This window comes from Drosophila innubila, chromosome X (assembly GCF_004354385.1).
Source record: "Drosophila innubila isolate TH190305 chromosome X, UK_Dinn_1.0, whole genome shotgun sequence".
NCBI lineage: Eukaryota > Metazoa > Arthropoda > Insecta > Diptera > Drosophilidae > Drosophila > Drosophila innubila.
Window position 1 is genome coordinate 18083034 of NC_047626.1, and position 21617 is coordinate 18104650.

The 21617-nt window shown below is 36.1% G+C and overlaps 6 protein-coding genes across 10 annotated transcripts in view; 4 read left to right on the top strand and 2 right to left on the bottom strand.

Annotated features, from left to right (window-relative positions):
• The window catches only part of LOC117793609 (cytospin-A), a 15126-nt gene extending 8693 nt beyond the window's left edge, over positions 1-6433 (bottom strand). Inside the window, exon 1 of the mRNA XM_034633979.1 lies at positions 6227-6433. Coding sequence (XP_034489870.1) covers positions 6227-6279 — 53 coding nt within the window. The 5' untranslated portion in view covers positions 6280-6433. The remainder of the gene's footprint in view (positions 1-6226) is intronic.
• LOC117793608 lies at positions 1660-2255 on the top strand. Of its 2 annotated transcripts, none has more exons than XM_034633976.1 (3): positions 1660-1933; positions 2000-2062; positions 2116-2255. In XM_034633976.1, exons 1-3 carry the CDS (start codon positions 1711-1713, stop codon positions 2157-2159), a joined length of 330 nt encoding a protein of 109 aa, XP_034489867.1. In that variant the 5' UTR covers positions 1660-1710; the 3' UTR covers positions 2160-2255. The 2 variants fall into 2 exon arrangements, with proteins under 2 accessions (XP_034489867.1, XP_034489869.1); XM_034633978.1 differs by having other exon boundaries at positions 1663-1933; positions 2149-2255.
• A 1606-nt stretch (positions 6434-8039) lies between the features above and the next one.
• LOC117793607 lies at positions 8040-8559 on the bottom strand. Its single transcript, XM_034633975.1, has one exon. The coding sequence runs from the start codon at positions 8462-8464 to the stop codon at positions 8120-8122; it is 345 nt and encodes a 114-aa protein (XP_034489866.1). The 5' UTR covers positions 8465-8559; the 3' UTR covers positions 8040-8119.
• Positions 8560-8880: 321 nt separating this feature from the next.
• Positions 8881-10559, top strand: LOC117793604 (vacuolar protein sorting-associated protein 37C). 3 transcript variants are annotated; one of them, XM_034633971.1, is made up of 5 exons: positions 8881-9039; positions 9154-9199; positions 9314-9655; positions 9708-9859; positions 9940-10559. In XM_034633971.1, exons 3-5 carry the CDS (start codon positions 9364-9366, stop codon positions 10132-10134), a joined length of 639 nt encoding a protein of 212 aa, XP_034489862.1. In that variant the 5' UTR covers positions 8881-9039; positions 9154-9199; positions 9314-9363; the 3' UTR covers positions 10135-10559. The 3 variants fall into 3 exon arrangements, with proteins under 3 accessions (XP_034489862.1, XP_034489863.1, XP_034489861.1); XM_034633972.1 differs by lacking the exon at positions 9154-9199 and having other exon boundaries at positions 8883-9039; XM_034633970.1 differs by lacking the exon at positions 8881-9039 and having other exon boundaries at positions 9048-9199.
• Positions 10560-11390: 831 nt separating this feature from the next.
• Positions 11391-15602, top strand: LOC117793602. Its single transcript, XM_034633966.1, has 4 exons — positions 11391-11533; positions 11605-11706; positions 12121-12515; positions 13399-15602. The coding sequence occupies exons 1-4, from the start codon at positions 11438-11440 to the stop codon at positions 15200-15202; spliced, it is 2397 nt and encodes a 798-aa protein (XP_034489857.1). The 5' UTR covers positions 11391-11437; the 3' UTR covers positions 15203-15602.
• Positions 15603-16286: 684 nt separating this feature from the next.
• On the top strand, positions 16287-20273 carry LOC117793606 (ras-related protein Rab-35). 2 transcript variants are annotated; one of them, XM_034633974.1, is made up of 4 exons: positions 16287-16576; positions 16653-17339; positions 19373-19672; positions 19744-20273. In XM_034633974.1, the coding sequence occupies exons 2-4, from the start codon at positions 17288-17290 to the stop codon at positions 19998-20000; spliced, it is 609 nt and encodes a 202-aa protein (XP_034489865.1). In that variant the 5' UTR covers positions 16287-16576; positions 16653-17287; the 3' UTR covers positions 20001-20273. The 2 variants fall into 2 exon arrangements, with proteins under 2 accessions (XP_034489865.1, XP_034489864.1); XM_034633973.1 differs by having other exon boundaries at positions 16287-17339.
• The last annotated feature ends 1344 nt before the right edge of the window (positions 20274-21617 follow it).

Genomic DNA, 21617 nt, shown 5'->3' on the forward strand with positions numbered 1-21617 from the left:
CATTAGATAATTACAAATTACCTGTCGCCCAAGAAAATGGCAAGAAATGAAAAATGAGCTCGTGAACTCGTTTTGCATTTGAATGCTAATTGAATATGCAAACCACGCGCGCACTCTTAGCACACGTTTTGCAGCACTGCACAATGTTGCAGAAGGAGAGCGAGAAAGAGATCGCGGGAGAGAGAGAGAGAGAGAGAGCAAACTCAAGCCGACATCAGGATGCAGGCGTAAATCAGTGTATACATGTGTATGTATGTTGAATTAAATACAAATAAAAAATAAACTGTTGCTGCGACAAAAACAACAACAGCAACAAAATACCGCTGTGAGAGAATTAATTGAATAAAAGTAACAGCAGCACTGGAAGAATGTCGTGCGTGTAATTCACACACAACACAAACAACAACAAGAGGAAAAGAAAAGCAGCGCAGCAGCAGAGCAGTTTGAGCCGTCGCGACCGCTTAACAATGAATTGAACACACACATATACACACTCACTCACACAGAGCCAGACACGCATTCACAGAGGTATCCATATACGGGACACGTACACACGCTCTGGCTTTCGATATGTGAACTCAACACACACACACTCGTATAATTGTTTGCACCAAATAACAGTAAAAGGTATTTTATTTTTGCATCACTTTTTGCTCGCATACTTGTAAAAACATACCGAACAGAGTATTAGCCATGTAAATAAGTCACAACGTATTTACAGTGGGGAGAAAAAAAACAAACAAAAATAAGAGGCAAGAGAATAACAGCGCGCACGAAATAAAAAAAAAAAACAGAGCTAAGAAACTGACAACAAAACGCAAACGCGACGCGCGTTTTCTGATCGAGCTAGTTGTGAACTGCTGTGATTGCCACCCGGTGCAAAGGCTGCCACCCTGTAAAATTTCCCGATCTGGTTTGATTGTTGTACTTCAAAAAACAAGTACATGTCCGAAATTGGGTGTTTTTCATTTTAGTACTTGATTTCGGATTTTTTTTTAAAATTATATTTTAAATTTTTGCATAATTTTATTTTAGAATTTTCTTAATTTTTCGATATAATTTTTTTTTTTTAAATAAATTTTCTAACTTCTCTTTCCGAGGGCTGACAAACTTCAAACCTTTATTAAAATGTTAACCTTCATTTCATCTAATTTCCAAATTTAAATTTTCATCAAATTATAAATTGTTAATTGAGTTTTTTGCAATTTTAAATTTGCAATTTTTAGCAGTGCTGACAGCTTTTGGCCGCCAGTGTTGAGGCGACACAGCTGATTTCCAAATGTAGTTGCAGTGCTGCCAACTTGTTTCAATAGTAATTTTGCAACAAAATGCGAGTTGGCAGGCTGGTTTGTTTGCGGCGCGCGCGCATGCTAACAACAGCGAAATGTTATTGCATACAGCAACAGCGCATGCGTGCCACGTTTCCCAACACTGACAAGTTAACGTCTTTCTACAGCACTTAACACGACCGCCTCAGGGCTGTGGTGAGTTTGGGAATTCAAAAACTATAATTAACAAGCAGGCTTATTTATTAAATGTCTATGAGAAAAATAACCATTCGTTTCATTTCAGTTTTTATACTTATACAGTTTGGCCGAACAATATTTTTTTTATAATTTTTTTTATGTCCATATAAATTGTAAAAGGAAAAATTTTCCAATTTCATTTTTGTATTTTTTTTTTTTGCCATTTTAGCTTTGGCTCTAAATTATGTCATTATTCAAGAACATGTTTAACGGTAACCGAAAACACTCACCCGTAAGGGAGGACATACCTAAAGACCTAGACGGCGATATGCAAACATCGGATATATTCGAGAGTGGACACAGGTTGACCGCACTCGAAAATATTGGATCATCCCTCACTACACTATGGAGCAATTGTGCTCTGAATGTTATATCCAGCAGGGAGAATATCGATAAGGAGATCAACCGTAAGTTAAAACCAAATATTATTGATAAATAGCAGCCCATTATTTTCATAATAACTAAAACTATAGAAAACAAGCCCAACACTGCAAAGGATATATCTGGAACAACCAATGTAGATTCGACCTCATCTGGTAGGTTAACAAATTTAAATTTCAAACAATCCACTGTTTTCTCTCTTACACAGCCCTTAACTTTGAACTGGAAACGGAACCCACAGAATCATCCTAAATTAAATATCAAATCAATTATGCCGCATTCAGATCTTAGCAAAATATACGGTTAACTATTACAAATGGTAAATAAAATTAACAATTTTCGCTGTTTATTTATTTATGAATATCCAAATGAGAGAAAAAATCAAGTAAGAAAGCTTTAGTCACGAGTTACCGACTAAGAGATACCCTACGCCCAGCCCAGGCTATTTTTGTTATGGTATAATAATTATTATACTATAATTTATTCTTGATTATTTTCCGAGTTTATTAATCGATGATTATTTGATTATCCAAAATTGGAGCTTTATCTTTACTTTTGAGATCGCTAATGATATTGCTCGAATTTATGCGTCTTTTTTATCGATAATATTTTCTAAATTGTAACTTAATCGATATTGATATCAATATAACCAATCGTTATCTAATATTACTGTATATCTTAAGTAAATCAAGTTTTATACGCCAAATATATGAACTATTTTTTTGTTATCAAAACTCATACATTAGACATTCTTCATTTGCCTTTCTTTTTTTGTTCGACTAATCGAAATTGATCGCAATTAGGAAAAATCATCTTTGGAATCTATAGTTCTTAGAGGATCATTACCATTTTTGGTTGTTTTCGGAATGTGAACATTAATCACTGCCTTCTCAGGGAAATAACTAGACAGGATGGCAAGAGGAGAAAGAATTTATGTATGTATGTATGTATGCAGAACGGCACGTTGAGCTATCGATTTCACAGTGTTTGTCGGATTACCGATGGGTTACCCATGGGAAGTCTCTTTGAACACTTCCCAGGCGATAGGCCAATCAACCAAGATTCTGACCATTGCTTGGAATGCCTTAATAGATGACAGTTCAGTTTCATTTTCTTTCTTTCATTCTTTCTTACGTTATTTTCCTTTTTTTTTTTGCGTTATGTGGAGAGGAGTCAATCGACAATCGCCTCAGGTAGACACCCGGCAGTTTACTCGGGTTCTTCTGATGTCTTTCTTTTCTTTGCTTTTCATCGGCTATACTTTTTTTTTCTTTAATTCTACAGCACAACATCAACAGTGGTTCGGAGGTCGGAGACCGTATTACTTATTAAGCAGCTATAGCTTCTGGTTCGTGTTGTTATCAAGCATCCCACGTACAGTTGGTTAGGAAAGTGTGTTGACAAAAAAAATATACAAGTATACAAGTATGTATTTCTAAGGGGTTTTTATTTAAATTCTTATTTTATTATTCTTGTCTTTGGTTTATGAAACAAGCTAAAAATAGGAAAAAATTTTAAAATAAATTGTAAATTTGTAAAAATACTTTCTTGACTAACGGTATGAGTGTATATATAGAGGGGATAGCCGTTATGGTTGCGGGTTTCCGAACCACAAAAGCCACAAAGCGCGTCGGATTTTTGCGGTTTTCTGCATTTTTTATTTCTTCAAACGACGTCATCGTTGTTGTTGTGGTTGTTGTTTTTTATGTTTATTGTTTAGGTTTTGGTTTTGCTTTTGGCCAGCTAGTTGAGGTCTATGACCATCTGAAAGCAATAACGTCAGTTATCGCTGCTCACAGAGGCGTCGTGATAACCACCACACAAGTTTCCACCGCTCCGCCCGCCCCCTCGATCGGTCTGGGCGGTACTAACGGATCGCATTACTGCGGCTGCGGCAGCGGCACCTGAGAAACCCAGTGGGCAGCTAACTAGTCAGACAGTCGGCTAACCAGCGAGCATGACATAAGTATTTAAAAAATAAAAAGTAGAAAAGGTAGACGAAACAAGGAAGGAAGGATAACATCAGCACGCCGAAGATTTGATACTCTTGCAGAGCCCTTTATTCAGTTTTCGATCGATCGTTATTATTTCAGATACATGATGTCGTAGTTTGATTTGAATATTTGAATAACAAATACACAATCTGTAAGTTCGGTTAAAATACCTCAAAGAATTAATGGTTGACTTATGACCGATCGTTCCTATGACAGCTTATAATATAGAGTTCTGATTTTAACCAAGTTTATTCCGCAAGTTTGTTGAGCATATAGGGCAATAACAAATACACAAATATATCTCAAAAAACAACAAATTTAGTTAGACTAAGTTGAATTTTGATCGATCGTTCTTATGTCAAATATCTGATATTGTATCTAGAAGACAGTGGTGTCCAAAGTATTTTTTTCACATGTGCTACGAAAAAAAATGTTATAGCCTTTTTTATCCAACTTTTGAACAACACTGGTATAAGACAATTAGAAATACAAAATCTCTAGCTTCGGTTAAAATAACTCAAAAAATCAAAGTTTTCTATACTAAAGATTGCTCCTCTTCCGACCTATAACAAGTTTCTTTAAAACGGCTTCAAAACTGAAAGACTAGTTTCTTTTAATAAATTACATATTTCGTTGCCAGTTAAGAATACCTTATTGAAGCGTATAAAAACTACAACAATCCAAAAATTTAACCCAGTCCATCGGCATTCAGTCGTGTGAGCGACGCTGTTTGTTCGTTTGTCTGTTTGTTTGTCGCTTTGTTGTTTGTGTGAATGTTACGCTTTGGTGCGCCAAAGTTGTGCTTTCATTTGGGGCATACGCATTTTTTGATAAGTTTTGCGCATATATTGATTATTGATCTATGAGATCTATAGATCGATTGTATTGCATGAGCTGTTTAGTATAAGGGTATCATAAATTCATTATTCAACATTAAAATTTCAACAGTAAAAGCATATTTAAAGTGAATGTTTAGGTTATACATTTGAAATATAATCGGTAACATTTGCTACAAGATTATCATTATACCGGTAAGCAAAACACAAACTTGTGTTCGATATAGTTATCAATATGTGTCACTAAAATATTTAATTGCTGTATATTTTAATTAAAACTCATATTCGTTTTTTATGCTCAAAAAAAAAAAAATAGAGACAGTATTGTATGTTGTGTTTATTACATTTTACTTTTGAACCCACACTTTAATAATAATAAAAACAAAAATAATAAGAATAATAAAAATTTAAAAAAAAAAAAATGGATTATTGAAATTTTATTTTTAGAGATTTTGAAAAGTCAGAGAATTGATCTTTTGGACACACTTGAAGGATCACTAGACATATTACATACATAAACATATTTAAAAAGTCAACTTAATAAATAATAATATTAAACATTTATATATTGACACCTAAATTAAGTTTCAAATAAACTGAGTTTAGTTCTAAAAATGAAATGAAATGATCAAATCGCTCAGTTATTTCATTTGAATGCTACAATGCTTGATAAAGTATTTTTTTCAGATTTTAGTATTGAAAAATTTTGTTTTCTTCGACCTATTTTTTTTTTTTGGTTTGTCAAAAGTTGGTAACACTGGTCATAGAGTATCCCAAATGCGTTGTCACCACATATTCAAATGTCTCCACCCCCAGTTCCCTCATTCGCATTGCCTTTCGCACTCACATTCCCTTACCCGTTCCCGCTTCCAATTCCCGATCTCTTTCCCGTTTTCATGCTCGAAATATGCTTTGTTGACATGTGTCTTTATGTTTGTGTGTTTTTATCGCACGCTTTGTTCGCATTTCTTTCTACCATATGCTAAACATTTCGCGGCGCTTGTATAACGCGCTTTTATTATTCGATTGTTAAAAGCCATTATAATCCGTTTTCCTTTCGTTTCTTGAGCAGAAAGAAAAAAAAAATCAAAGATACAAATACAAAATAAATTATTTTTAGAAAACGGTTTCATTTTTTCTTCTGCTGCTTTGTAAAAATAGAAACTAACGTTCGTTGTGTTATCGTTATAGTTATTGTTGTTGTACATATACATATGTATTTTTTTAGTTATTGTTATTGTTGCATTTCTAAAATCGGCTCATTTCTTAAGAAATTTATGCATTTGTCTTGTTGTTGTTGTTAATGATTTACGTTTTGCTTATTTGTGTTGTTGTTTTCTGTGTGTCTCTGGCTTAGAAACAGAAAGTAAAGTCGAAAAATTTCACTTGAATTATATAATTAATGCGTTTTTAATTATCTGAAAACTAACTCAATTTCACTAGCCAGAGACGGAGAGAGAGAGAAAGGTCATTATAGATTATAACTTACCCGTAAGAGAGAGATGCAGTAGAAGCGATAGCAACAATCAATAACAAATACATGCACACATATGCTCTATGACTCTGTGTGTGAGTGTGTGTGTGTGTGTGTTAGCGGCACTTGCACTTTGACTTTGTTTTTGTAATTGTCAGCACATTTAAATGCCGTTAGACGACGAGTACGACGTTGTTTAACACTTGACTTTTTTTGTTTGTAACTGTTTGCACTGCGTAATTAAAGAAATAGAAAGGAGAGCACGTAAAAATACCATAAGTACATATTTAAAAAAAAAAAAAAAAACACATTTTCCTATGTTTTATACACAGCTGCTGTTGCAGCAACCACAGGCGTCGATTGCGACGCCACCGTCGACATCAACGTTGGCAGCGGCGCGCACGTTAATTGCATTAGAAATTCGTATGCGTGTCGCGAATGAAGCCTTGCAAGACGTCAAACAAACAAACAAACAGACAAAAAAAATGCAACTAATTAGCTATTATTATTTGCAGCTTGAGCGTATTTTAAAAACATTTCTTTGCCACAAAAATTCCAATTAAACAAGAGCAGCACAAATGCCATTTGTTGTTATTGTTGCTGTTTGTCTGATGGTCCCGTTATTTCTCACACATACACTGTCATCACTAAGCGCTCTAGGAAACGGAGAGACGAGGAGACAAGACACTGTGACCTCGACTTCGAATTCGACTTCGACTGCACTGCACGCTTGATAGCCAATTAATATTCATTAAATAGATTTCGATGATGCTGTGTTGTAGTTGTTGTTATTATTATTCTTGTTGACTTATTTTTAGATTAAATGCAATGCGACCTACACTTAGCACAGCAACAATAACAACAACAGCTACGATTGAGCCTCGACGGTTGCACTGCTAACAACACATATGAACGCGTTTTTTAAAATATATTTTTATAGTTATGCTAATATAATTATTACTTTAATTAATATTGGTGCTGATGCCTTTGCTGCGCGAGCGTTAAGCAGCCTTGGCTTTGCTTGCTTGCGCTTGCTGTTTGTTTGTGTTCACTGTTGTTGTTGGTGTGGAAGATTGCCACCCGGTGCAAAGGCTGCCACCCTGTAAAGTTTTCCGATCTGGTTTGATTTTTTGTACTTCAAAAAACAAGTACAATTACGAAAATGGGTATTCTTTACTTTTGTACCCTATTTCAGATATTTTTTATAGAATTTTTTAAATTTTTGCACAATTTTTTTTAGAATTTTCGGGATTTTTTGATATAATTCTTTTTTTTGAGTTAAATTTTCTAGCTTCTCTTCCCGAGGGCTGACGAACTTCGAACCCTCATTAAAATGTTAACCTTAATTTTGTCTAATTTCCAAATTTAAATTTTCATCAAATTATTAATTTTTTATTGAGTTTTTTGCATTTTTAAATTTGCAATTCTTATCAGTGCTGGCAGCTTGGCCGTCAGTGTTGAGACGGCACAGCTGATTTTTAAATATAGTTGCGGTGCTGCCAGCTTGCAACTTGATGCAACGAAAAACGGGCTGGCAGGTTTTGTTCACGGATTTAAGCCCATTTTCGAATGTGATCAATCATAACTGGGTTTAAATTCTAAAACTTCTGTAAATGTAAAGCTAAAATTTTGAAAATGTTTTAGCAAAGTTTGGTAAAATTTTTGAATTCACCTTATTAATTTTTTGCCAAATTATTGGTAACACTATAAAAAAATACAAGTTGCGCACTGTTTTAAATTGTGATCACAGTAACAGTGTACCCGTTTTCGATGTCGACAAAATACCAACATGTAACACACAAAACTAAATTTAGTACTTTGTTTTTCTCATCGTTTATTTTGTAACAATTCACAAAAAAAAAAAACAATAATAATTAAATTACTAACAAAATGATGTGTTTGTTGTGATTAGTCTTTCACACGTTCCACAGTGCTGGAGTCAAAAGGTACCTCCTCCACTTTGGAAAAACCCGATATGCGTATAATTTTCCCAGAACCTTCCACTTTGATGTGCTTGGCAAATTGCTGGGCCGGTGACAGCGCCAATTCCTCCTCCGACTTGTAGCCATAGTACTTGGCCCAGTCGTTGCGACCGGTGTAAACCATGTAGCACACTAAGCCAAATGCCTGCCAAGCTAATATCGCATATCCAATGCTAAGGCGGCGTTTCCACAAATCGGCGCGATGCTCCGGAATCGGATTCGTATGTCGACGTACAAAACGACGCAGCCACTTCATTTCGAACAAGGCCATTATAAGGATCTGGCGTTAACTATTTATTATATAAATGTTTTGGATTTCGAGTTTGGTAGAGCGATCTTTTAATTGGCAATAATGGCAAAACACAAATCAGCTGTTTACCAATAGAGATGAGCTGCGCGCGATTGCTAGTGATGCGTGACACTGAAAAGTTACAAAGTACCAGTGACAAGTGACAAATAATTTCTAATTGTAATTTTTAAATTTGATATTAAGAATTTAATATGCTTTCAGTTAACGATTAATAGTTGCGACAACAGCTCTATCAATTTAAATTTCGAATAAAGTTAAAATTTCGGATTTGACTTTCGATACAAAAATACCTGCACTATTTGTGATTTCCGATAAGTAACTAATTGATTGTAACAAATCACAGTCGCATCATCTCTGTCTAGGGTGTTCAACATTCTTGCAGTGTAAGGCAGTGCCCTTGTTAACAAAAGCTGTCAATTAAAACGCAATTAAATCAGTTATAAATCAATATGATTTTATGCAGCTATTGAATAGCAAAGCACTTTTATAGCAACATAACCTGATGTGCTAATTTATCGGCTGGTATCTTATTTATGGTAAGTGGCAACTCTGATTGTCAAACAAACGGTGCCTTCATAGAATGCACTGTAGTTTTTTTTTGTTATAACATAACACTACAAAAAAAAATCTAACTTTGATTTACGATTTAGCAAGCGACGACTTAATGCGAATATCTTCAGAGCTTGCAGTTGCCAGGTAAAAAAATGCTTTAAATCAGTTTCACACACACACACACACGTAGATACGAGTGAACATATGCGATTTAGTAGGCATTACTTACATATATTTTTTTTATTATTGAACTTTTAGCAAGTGCGGGACTGAAGAATTTTGCAAGTGCATTGCTGCCAGACTGCAAGATGCCTACTGCGCAGCAAACGCCAAAGCAGCCGCCACAGCAACAATCACAGCAATCACAGCAACCGCAACAATCCCAACAACAACAACTGGCCAATGAGGACAACAATGGCGTCAATGAACTTCAAGGGGAAGATGACAATATGCCAAATTTATCAACACTGTCACTGGATGAGCTGAAGCAGCTCGATCGGGATCCCGAATTCTTTGATGATTTCATCGAGGAAATGTCTGTGGTACAGCATTTGAATGAGGAGCTCGATTCCATGATGAATCAAGTTGAGAGCATATCACGTAAGTTCTGTAAACTGTTGAAAACAGCACCAACTACAACATTTAATTGCAGGTGAAAATGAAACTAAAGGCACACATCTTGTCGAGCTGAAGCGTCGGCTCAGTGATGACTATACAGCGTTAAAAACGCTCGGCGAGAAATGTGACCAGCTGAACAAGAAGTACGTGAAGAAGTCTGAGGAATATGCGCCACAGCACATTAGGGTAACATCGAGAATATTCAATATACATAAATATATGTCTTTGAAAGAATTTCCGCCCTTAAATATGTATACATCTTGCAGGAACTTTTGCAAATTGCAGCATCAACTGCGGATGCTGACTGTGACCGTCATGTGGAGCATTTTCTGAATGGCAAAATCGATGTGCAGACCTTTCTCAATACCTATCAGAGCTCGAAGAAGATCAGCGCGGAGCGCAAGGCCAGAGAGGAGCGACTTGGCACACAGTTAAGTGCACTGGAGCGTGCAGGCATATAAGTCTAACTAGATAACTATAAAACTAGATACTAGATAACTGCTCCTATTGCTCCTTCTATTCTACTTAAGCCTATCTCGTTTTTGTGTTTTACCAATTATGTTCTTCACAAAACCGCAATATATACATAGATTATTAAGAATTAGCAATTTATTGTAGAAACAACAATCGCGCTAGCGAATTGTCTAAAAATCTAGTTATACTATATATAAATATACATAATGATTAATACATTGTAAGTCGTTAGGGCAATCAAATTATGGTTCTTAATTGTATTTTACTATGGAATTTGTGTAATAACCAACATTGTATTGTGTTTAATTGTCGTGCATGCCATTCGTATGCCTGCAACTGTCCAAATAACTTATTATCCAACCGAATGTATGCGTATGTACCAAGAAAATATAATGTGAACGACATAAATATATTTACAGCGATGTTTTATATAGAAACTGGTAATTAGAACTGATAATTTAAACTTTACATTTTCTCTTTAAAATGTATTTGTATAGTACAAGCAAACAGTCTGAATTAAGGTTAAATTGTCAGTTCTTAATTTTTTCCTTAAGAGCGCAAGACTGTTCCTTGAATTAAGTCTCGATGAAATGGCTTAAAACAAAAAATTTAAAATAACCGCCAAAGTTAAATTCCAATTCAATTTCTTAAAAAGCAGCTCTTAACAGTAACTATCGATGAAATGTATCGACAAGTTCAGAGCACAGTTCAAAAACATCGAAAGTCAGGGCCCAATCGCTTCTTGTTACCTTTTTATCTTTGTCTTTTTTAAACTATTTTCATGCCTCAGTTCCGATTTGCCCCTTCTTATCTGGCTGATAGTTTTGATTTTAACAACTCTTTGAAAATGTTATTTTTGTTGTAAAATGTGGCCCTAACCATTTTTAGCTCTAAGCGGTAGTCAGATTTTGGCGGTCGGGCGATAGCTATCGTATGATTTAGTAAATGGACCGAATTAAATATGAAACAAATAAAATATATAATGACCAATTTTCATCAAGAATTAATACTTTACTTGAGCTATGATTTTTTAAGCATCGTTAAAACTCTACTCCATATTGTCATCCCAACAGATGCACTTTGATTGCCGAACAAACATCGACCTTTCGCTCAATGTTAGAGATTATCGATATTTTGGTTTTACAATCTGTTTTTTCTGCAGCCCTGCGGTCGCTGCGTTCCCGCCATTTCTGTCCGCACATATGCAAAATTGATGCACTGAAACTGCACTGGACATTGGGAACAGCATTAGGACAGTGCAAGTCGGATAATAATAACACCGTAAACAACATGAAGTGCTTGTTATGTCGTAGTAGCAAATTAAACGAGCTGCTGCTGGGCACGCCGCACTTTAGTCAAGGGCATGTTGTCCATCAAAATTGTCTGGTAAGTTGAAGGAAGTGCACCAACTTTTTAAGTGAGATTAAAATACAATTCTGTTATTACTATTGCGACAGTATTTGAGCTCTAATCTGGTGCAGCGAGGTGACGAGGTCAACGATATATGTTGCTTCACTCTAAAAGACATTAAAGACGAATCGAGACGCACACAAAATTTGGTAAGTTTTCTGCAAATTGCAAAGATTCCACAAGACAACAACAAACTCTTTGTTGTTGCATCAACCAGTGTTGCCAGAACTTCATGGGCTGACTAGCAATAGCTAAAAAGGTGTTAATAGCTAAGGGTAATTATTATATTTTGTTTCAAAAGTAATTGAATTCCAACTTATTCGACTTTTTTTTTTGTAACTAAAAAGCTATTTGACAGATATTACAAAAAAAAATATCTATGTTTTAACGCGTTATTAAAGTATTCTTATAGTAAGTTAATTTTTAGAAATAGCCAAGATTTCTAGGAGATTACAGTAATTGCTTAATGTAGCTATAAATCGGATAAAAAGGCAACACTGGAATCTGCTCGCTTTTACAATTCAGAATTTGCATTTAAAAATAATGACAATTGTTTGTTGCAGACATGTTGCTACTGTCACAAGGGTGGCGCCAACATTGGATGCTGCAACATGAGTTGCCGCCGGACTTTCCACACGTATTGTGGCATACAGAACGGAGCACAGAATCAGTATACTGGCACATACAAATCCTTTTGTAATCTGCACATCAAATCGTACAGTGAGCGACCGAAGGCACAGGTTAAATGTGCCATCTGCATGGATCCATTGATCGGTGAGAGGGAATCCTTCAGTTGCACCAAGTATATACAAGGCAAGTGCTGCAACAACGGCTGGTACCACAAGGACTGCCTGCAACGTTATGCCGACTCCGCTGGCTACTTCTTCAAGTGTCCCTTGTGCAATAATTCCAAGCAGTTTCGTTTGGTTGCCCTTTGGGGCATCACAGTGCCGGATCGGTAAGTTGGCTAAGTAAAATCCTTAACGGATCCTTCTGACACTGGCAGGGGGAGTGGAACTTTAGAGCAGGAGTGGGCACCCTGATGTGTTCAGCACCTCGACTCGAAGTTGAGCATTTGCTGTGTGTTATTGTTTGTTTTTCGCAGGGTTAAAAACTGATACCTCATATGATTTCCGAATATTGTTTTTAGGAATTACTACTTCATTAATATTCAAAATAGGTGTCATATTATTGAATTTTTAAACAAGGTGGCGCACAATATTTAAATGTAGACTTTTCTAAATTCTAGCTAGCTTTAAATAAATTGTTTTGCAAAATGTAACGGCATTTTGTAGATTAATGCTTAAACTTAATATAAAATATAAAACAGTCAAGACCCAAAATATTTTATTAAAATCGCACGGTATTTTATAAACTATTTTTGATTTTGTCATTTTCTAATTTTTCTTGTGCAAATTTTTTTTTTTTCTATTTACCGTATTACTATCTTTGGTTTCCTAATTTCTATTTCCATTTTTCCTCATTATGGGTAGTATTATTTTTCGGCATTCGTATAGGGAATCTTGAAAGTTATTTGTCAGATATAGCTTCTGCTAAATTTATCGCTAATGCGAATGTATAATAATCAAATCCAAAAATATAAAATTTAGAGCACTGCACAAATAAATTCTAGATTACAGATTTGAGTTCAAACTTAACTGAATTCTAATTAATTTCAGTTTTCGTTTTGACAACATTCACTGGACGATTCATGAGTTTGAATGAATGAGAATGTGAACTTTTTTCGAATTCAATTTCGTTCATTTAAATGAATTCATGCAGCTCTCTAATTTAAACTCTTTCGATACCGCTTTTCTAAATTCCTATTTGTTTCATTACAGAGATGCCTCTTGGGAACAGACAGATGCTTTTGCCGATCAGTTGGAGGTGCCGTTGAATTGCACCGCAATTAAGTGCCGCAATAAAGCTGGACGTAAATCTTCCAAGGAATTGTTAAATTACTGCACACTCTGCGGCGGAAATCCAATGCATCCGGAATGCACAACTTCCAAAGCCGATGATTATTGCTGCAACGATTGCGTGACGGTTGCGAAAATGTCCGTTTCGTATATGCAGGAAGAAGAACCACTGGATCCTTTGGAAATCTACATAGCCAACCAACAAGCAATTCGCAAGCAAGCCTCTAGTGCCAGAAATCTGTCTTCTCCGGTTCTCCTCTCCGATTCTGAAGATGATTTCGAAATTATTGTTGCAACGATTGAGAGGAAAAGAATGGAGGCTGGCAGAAATAACAGAGAATCTCGGAGAGGAAACACGACACCACTCAGCACCGCTGCACCACTGCGCATGCACAATTATCAGGCTTCACCGCCGGTGGATAATGTTGACAGTCGTCCTTCAAGTCATTCCAATGTTACACTGCGACGTCGGACTCGCTCCATATCTAGGCTGACCACTCTGGCAGCAAGGCTAAATGCGATGGAGGAGGATGAGCATAAAGAGAATCATGAAAAGGAACAGTTGCCACCGTTTGGAACGGCTGTGAACCGTCGAACTCGTTCCAGCTCCAGGCTGACTCCTGTGGCAGCAAGATTGGAGGAGAAACAGGGGGATAGTTATAAGGAAAAGCATGAGGATCATAAGTTTTCTCCGCCAGCAGCAGTACAGAGTCGCCGAACCCGTTCCAGCTCCAGGCTGACTCCTGTGGCAGCAAGATTGGAGGAGAAACAGGGGGATAGTTATAAGGTAAAGCACGAGGAGCATCAGTTCTCTCCGCCAACGGCAGTTCAGAGTCGCCGAACCCGTTCCAGCTCCAGGCTGACTCCTCTGGCAGCAAGATTGGACGAGAAACAGGAGGATAGAGACATGGAAAATCATGTGACACACCAGTCCAGTCCGCCAGCTGCAGTTCTGAGTCGTCGCACCCGTTCCAGTTCCAGGCTGACTCCTGTGGCAGCAAGATTGGAGGAGAAACAGGGGGATAGTTATAAGGAAAAGCATGAGGAGCATCAGTTGCCTCTGCCAGGAACTGCTGCGAACCGCCGAACTCACTCCAGCTCCAGGCTGAACATTGTGCCAGCAAGATTGGAAGAGAAGCAGCTGAATAACGATAAGGCAAATCATGGAAAAGAACTGTGGACTCTGACAACAACAACTTTGAGCCGTCAAACTCGCTCCAGCTCCGGCTGCAGGCAAGCAGCTTTTGCAGCAAAGCAGGATGAGAAGCAGGCGAATAGCGATGATGATAAGAAAGAAAGGCATCAGTTGCCACCGCATCGCTCCGGAATTCCGGTGAGCCGGCGAGCTCGATCGAGTTTTCGGCGAACCAACGTTGCCGCAAAGCTGGCTGAGATGCAAGGGGACAGCGATAAGGAAAACAATGAGGAGCAACAGACGCTACAGCCAGCAGTGGCATCTGTGCAACAGGGAAGCCGTTTGTGCTTCAGACGGAACACCATAACAGCAAGGCTGGAAGAGATGCAGGTGGATAACAATAACGATGACCATAAGCCGCGACCAGCGGCGATTGTGAGACGACGACAAACCTGCGTCTCGCCAAGCATGCTACAAAAGGACACCAGTCCATTGATCTCGCGTGGTCGACAGAGGAAGCGGACTATCGTGCCACAGACATTCGATATATCCTGCATAGCGAAACGGACGCGCGCTCGTTCCCGCAAGTAAAGATAGCATATGGAGAGCTATTTTTAAAGTATTTTTATGTAGTTCTATATAAATAATATCTACTATATGTACAAATTGAAGTATGTTTTTAAATTGTTATTTTTACCTACATATTTGAACATTTAATTTAATTTTTTTTAAAAGGCAATTAGAAATAATTCCTTTTATACTTGAAAAAATCAACGTGCATATACTTTATTTTAAATAATTTTTTTACCGTTGGCTATTTTTATATATTTCACACCTATCACCAAATACAAGAAATCAACTGTCTATAATATATTCAATATATTTTATCACATTCCATTGTGATTTTCTATTGTGCACCATAAAGACAAGAACAGATAGTGCGATTCTCAGAGCGTCTCGCTCGAATTAAAGAAAGCTTATACTTTTTCTCTTAACTTGAAGGTTTTGCATGAATCTCTTTTAGTCGAATTTATAAATATTATAATTTTTGATTGAAATGAACTACTATTTAATTTAATTTATAATTAAAATTGTCTTGTTAATTATCTTATTGAACAAGAAAATAATTATTAAATTTAATTTAAATAGCGCGCTAAGTTTTGCATCACCGATTATACCATCGCTTATCGACATCGAATATGTGAACATTCTCAAGCTGTTATGAAGATCCGGTAATTAGTAAATACTGAAATAATATTAATTAGAACGCGTTAATGGCCGAGTGCGGACACACTGGTAAACGTAATGTTTAGGTAATGCAAATTTCAAAATAGCTTTGCAATAAATTAGTAATTTGATGAAAATTTAAAATTCGAACTTAGATAAAATAAAAATAAACATTTTAATGATGGTTTAAAGTTCTTTACCCCAAGGGAGAAGAGAAGTTGCAAATTTAAATTAAAAAAATATATTAAAAAAATCGAAAAAATTCTAACAAAAATTGTACGAAAATTAAAAAAAACTTGCTTCAAAATAAATAAATTAAGAAAAAGGTATTTAATTTTTATATTACCATTTCTGGCATTGCACTCAAAATGGTACCAGATCGGAAAATTTGGCAGGGTGGCAGCCTCTGGACCGGGTGGCAGCCTTTTGGGCCAAAACAGTGTTTCCACACCAGTGTTGCCAAGTTCTCACTGCATTCCATACATATACGTGCGTTAGGAATAGTTTACTCATAATATGAATATAATTTAGGATTATGATTTTAATTAAGTTATTGAAGTCAGTCAACAGAGCAGGTGCGAAATAAGCCAAATCTGAATTGCAATAAAAAGTGCACATGAGTGAGTGAATACGAGCGACGACGACGCCAAATAATAAAGAGGCATAATCCGCTGGTATTGTGTGAGAGAAAGGGAGAGGGAGCAGGAGAAGAAGGAGAGGGCGATTTGCTAATTTATTGTGCGTTCGTTGTGTGTTGACTGTCAGTGTGACATTAAAATAGCTTTGTAATTGAAAATATTTTTCATACGCACAGCATAAAGAAGTCATAATATCAACAAATTATCAACTCAAGCAAAAGTTCCACGGTGCTTCCAACACAGCAGAAGCAGCAGCAACAACAACAACAACAGCAGCAACAACAAAAACTCGGCCTCTCTGTCTGACGTTTATGCCTTGCCGCCTTCACAAACGAATAAATCGCTGATAAAATACATGCATTAAAAAAGCAACGCCGGGAATTAAATAACAAGTAACAAACTAAGTAAAAAAAAAACGAAAAAACAACACTAATAACAATAGGGAGCTTATCACACAAACATACATACATACGCCCGCAGCATCAGCGACAGCCAGAAGAACAACAGTTTATCATACTATTTAAGCAACCGGCGGCAGCAACAACCAGAGGGAGCGAGAGCGAGCGATAGGCACACGCCAGTGTATGTGTGTGGGTGTGTCTGTGTGTGTGTGGGAGCAAGGCACAGGCACGACAAATAACAACAATAACACCAGCAACAATAATAACAACAACAACAACAGTAACCGCAGTAACAGATACGAATTTTTTTTGCACAAATTTTTGCATTGTTCAACGTTGGACGGCAGCGTCATCTCTGTTTAACTGTAATTTACAAAAACAACTGAGGCACCAGCAGCAGTTACTCCAAAATGGCACGCCACTTTGATCATATGTTCAAGTTGCTTATAATTGGCGACAGCGGTAAGTTTAAATGCAAATAAACACTAACACACATACACACACATATCCCTTTAGTTCCCATCCTCAAGGAATATTTTAGGAATAGTCATGTTGAGAAAACCTTGAGAAATTTATTTGTATGAAAAACGTTGAGGAATTTAAAACAGCTTCCCTAGGCATTTCCCAACGTATCCCTTAAGAAAAAGTCAAGGAATCTTCGTGGATTCGTTAGCAATTCCTCCACAATTTCCGCAGAAAATTGCTCAAGGATTTCCTAGCGTTTCCTTTACAATAGCTTTTTAGCTTCCTTCAAAGTTTAGCATAAAAAATTCCCCAGATATTCCCTAACGTTTTCTCCCTAAAGATTAAGGCTAGAAATTATTTAATAAATAAAAACAATCCAATCATTTTTAAATTTTATTATGTTTGATTAACATTTTCTTTTTTTTATGATTAGACATGCATAAATGCATACCTATGTATGTACATACAATGTGTACTTGCATTTTTGCATGATTTTCACCTGCCCAACTATTAAACAACAACTACAACAGCAACAATGTTATAAATAGCAACAAACCATAAAGCAACAACAACTGCATTGCTTTGTGCTCAATTCCAATTTGTGTTCTGACTGTCCCACGGTACAATTTTTGGTTCTTATTATATTTTACTTTGTTTTTTTTTTCACGTTTTCTTTGTTTGTGTTTGTCTCTGCCTCTGCCAGCGTGTGCGCCAAAATCAGCTGTTTTGTCTCTATCTCTTTCTATCGCTTTGTAATATAAAACAATTACATATAAGACTTCTTATCTGCCATTTTTACACTTTTGAACAAGCGAGTGAGAAAGAGAGAGATAGGTGGACAGAATGTCCTCCTACTGCAGTGTTATCGATAACAGGTGACCGTTATAACATGGCAAGTTTGAAATAAAATGTTACATAAAGAATAGCTTAAAAATAAAAAATTATATTAGAAAAAAAATTTGTAAGTAAAATAAATTATAAAATGCTGTAATGGCAACGATAATGAGCTTTAAATGTTATAGCATATTCTCGTGTAAATCGGCTCCAGTGCTTCCTACTTAGATTTTTTTCCGTCAGATCTGGCGTTTTTCTAATGCCAATCGAAAAAAATATTGTGATGTCGCGGGCGGCGCGAATTCTAGCTATATGGAAAGCTAGCAAAGTATTTCACAGTTTGATTTGCGAGCTTATCAAGATGCCTTAATTATAGTATAAACCAAAACCGCGAGAGGCCTGAGTGCGTGATTTTTTATTCAATTTGTTTTGCACAAATAAAAAAATTAAGCTTTACTCATAAATAATTTTATATTTAGATAAGGATTGCACAGTTCGCGCAATTAATTTGGGACAAACCAGTCATACAAAGCTGAGGGTGATGAAGGTTTTGCTGAGCTCGACAAATGCCTTTCACTATAAGAATTATAATAATTTCAACTTAAAACTATAATGGCTTTTTAGCTGGATGATTTTAAAAATTTTCTAGCTTTTTCCAGATTTTGAAAATGTTGCTATTTTTTTCGCCCAAAAGAGCTAGCAGCACTGATCGGTCCCCCCTTTTTCTCCTTATCTCTTCATCTCTCTTTGTCACGTGCATACTCACTTATTCGTAAACGTTTTACTGGCCGCATTCAAGGTGTTTTATTTTTAATTGTTGGCGTAATTCCGGTAATTTCAATAATTTGAATTTGGATTCAATTAATTTATTCTTAAAGAACATTTTGATATGCACCTCTCAAACAATCGTTATTGTTGCCTCGGTTTTAAGGGCGTTTCGTGCAACTCCAATTGTAATAAGAGAACTGATGTTGCCATTGCTGATGTTGTTGTTGCTTTTGGGTAAACAAAAAATACTTGAACGATTGTTGAACACTTGAACATGCGAGAAAATATTAAAACATTCCACACAATTGCATGCAACTCATTTTGCAACTGCCTCTCCCTTACTCACACACCTCTGATTTCTCTCTATCTCTTTCTGTCTCATGCTCACTCTTCTAATCTCTGTGATTGGGATTGTTTTGATGTTGCAGGTGTCGGCAAATCCTCGTTGCTTATACGCTTCTCAGATGACACATTCTCGGGTAGTTACATAACAACAATCGGCGTGGATTTCAAAATCAGGACCGTGATGATCGATGGGCTGCGTGTGAAGCTGCAAATCTGGGATACGGCTGGACAGGAGCGTTTTCGCACAATCACCAGCACCTACTATAGAGGAACGCATGGGGTGATTATCGTCTACGATGTGACGAATGGCGATTCCTTTGCGAACGTTCGTCGCTGGCTAGAGGAGATTCAAAACAATTGCGATGTGGTGAACAAAGTATTAGGTGAGGCTCTTAAATCTATTGTTTGTTGTGTTATATTCTAGTTAATTGTATCGCTGTCTGGTTTTTTTTAGTGGGCAATAAGAATGATGATCCGGATCGTAAGGTGGTCATAACGGAGGATGCGGAACGCTTTGCGCGACAAATGGAAATACAATTGTTTGAGACATCCGCCAAAGACAACCTCAATGTGGAGGATATGTTTCTGTCGATAACGGGACAGGTGCTAAAGCACAAGCTGCGCACCGCCGCCGAGGATCAGCCAAAGGATCGCATTCACATCACTGGCAAAGGCAAGGGCATCAGGAAGTCCAATAAATGTTGCAGTTGAAAGCGACGCTGTGGCAACAGAAGCAGCTGCAGCTGCAGCAGCAGCAGCAGATTGATGATGAGGAATGGTTTTGGTGGCGCGTAGTACAGGTTCATATGGCACACACTCTCTCATACACACACACACACACAACCACACACATAATACACAAGACAAATTTTTGTTTTTTTTTTGTTTTAATTTTTGTAATGCCTCAGAGCCGTAAAAGAAGTGTAAAGCGCAATTAATTGTATTTAGCAATTTATATACATATTATATACATACATGCATATATAAATTTATATGTATATATATATTTATATATCAATCTATATAAATACATATGTATCTATATCTATATATAAATATATATAAAGAAAAAAAACAAACAAACAAATGGCATATTTATACAAGAATATATTTATATTTGAAACAGAAACAAAACAAAGAAAATTGTATTTACAATAATAATAACATAAATAATAATAACGAGAATTGAAACAATAATTGCGTTTATACGCAGCTGCTGAGAAAACGAGATAGAATGAACAAAATTATTATACGCTTTTAATTTTTTATCAATCAAATCTATAACTGGCATTTTATGAAACAATCCTGAAGGAAAGTACTTTAAAGCATACTCGTACATATGTCTAACCAATATTGTTCCAATTCAAAATGCAACTGCAACTTACTCGCTGCGTACTTGCTGCAATGAAGACTACATACATACATATGTATGTATATTTTCCACAGTTCAGTTATCAGATCTTTGTGGACACTCAATAAACTATGATATATAAATATATCTCGACCTAAAGAACTCCAGAAAGGTCTCCTTTTTGATATTTGACGCCTAATTAACACATTTCACTTACCACTTAGTTATGTTCAATTTATCAATTATATAATTATGCATATTACCATTTTTTTTTTGTGTCTGTAAATTGTTTTCCAAATGCCAATAAGATATGAAACTCAGATCAATATTGTATATGATTGTATTTATATTGATAATAGACACTTAAATCGAAATCGTATACATATTTATTGTGTTTCAACACCAAATATAATTATTTAATGGCAGACTTTTAGAAAGTGCGGTAAATCCATAGTTAAATACTACCCCATATACATATATATTTCGATATGCTCGTTTATATATGTGTGTATTCATACATACCAACCGTATTGAGCAGAATAAACGAGTATGAACGTTATAAAATAAAGCAACTAATTCAATTTTTAAAGAAATCTTTCATATCTTGTTCATTTAAACTTGAAAAAAATTACGTGCCAATCTCGTAATTATCAGAAATGGTTTTCTATTAAAAATAATACACTAATTTGAGCTGACAAATTGTGGGTAAGTATTTTCCTAAAGCTCCAATTACTATATCTATATTCTAATACGTTTTATTTTGTAGGTGGAATGGATATTTATCGCTGTCTGAAAACCGAAATGCTTCGTCTATTCATATACATTTTAGTTTTAGTTTCTTTTATTGAATCATTTTGGAACAACGATGCTTATTTACACGCTGAGCTAATGTTTAACTGTATTACCCGTAGCTACATGAAAGCGAAGTTTTTTACCGGCTAAACCATGCGATAACAAGAATCCACTATTAAAACTGG

Excerpts from the sequence above, each read along its gene's own strand:
- LOC117793606 (XM_034633973.1), top strand. The coding sequence starts at position 17,288 with ATGGCACGCCACTTTGATCATATGTTCAAGTTGCTTATAATTGGCGAC. Across the intron at positions 17,340-19,372 it reads GCTTATAATTGGCGACAGCG|GTGTCGGCAAATCCTCGTTG; the intron begins GTAAGTTTAAAT and ends TTGATGTTGCAG. Across the intron at positions 19,673-19,743 it reads TGTGGTGAACAAAGTATTAG|TGGGCAATAAGAATGATGAT; the intron begins GTGAGGCTCTTA and ends GGTTTTTTTTAG.
- LOC117793604 (XM_034633971.1), top strand. The coding sequence starts at position 9,364 with ATGCCTACTGCGCAGCAAACGCCAAAGCAGCCGCCACAGCAACAATCA. Across the intron at positions 9,656-9,707 it reads TCAAGTTGAGAGCATATCAC|GTGAAAATGAAACTAAAGGC; the intron begins GTAAGTTCTGTA and ends ATTTAATTGCAG. Across the intron at positions 9,860-9,939 it reads ATGCGCCACAGCACATTAGG|GAACTTTTGCAAATTGCAGC; the intron begins GTAACATCGAGA and ends TACATCTTGCAG.
- LOC117793608 (XM_034633976.1), top strand. The coding sequence starts at position 1,711 with ATGTCATTATTCAAGAACATGTTTAACGGTAACCGAAAACACTCACCC. Across the intron at positions 1,934-1,999 it reads TATCGATAAGGAGATCAACC|AAAACAAGCCCAACACTGCA; the intron begins GTAAGTTAAAAC and ends CTAAAACTATAG. Across the intron at positions 2,063-2,115 it reads TGTAGATTCGACCTCATCTG|CCCTTAACTTTGAACTGGAA; the intron begins GTAGGTTAACAA and ends TCTCTTACACAG.
- LOC117793602 (XM_034633966.1), top strand. The coding sequence starts at position 11,438 with ATGAAGTGCTTGTTATGTCGTAGTAGCAAATTAAACGAGCTGCTGCTG. Across the intron at positions 11,534-11,604 it reads TTGTCCATCAAAATTGTCTG|TATTTGAGCTCTAATCTGGT; the intron begins GTAAGTTGAAGG and ends CTATTGCGACAG. Across the intron at positions 12,516-13,398 it reads GGCATCACAGTGCCGGATCG|AGATGCCTCTTGGGAACAGA; the intron begins GTAAGTTGGCTA and ends GTTTCATTACAG.
- LOC117793607 (XM_034633975.1), bottom strand. The coding sequence starts at position 8,464 with ATGGCCTTGTTCGAAATGAAGTGGCTGCGTCGTTTTGTACGTCGACAT.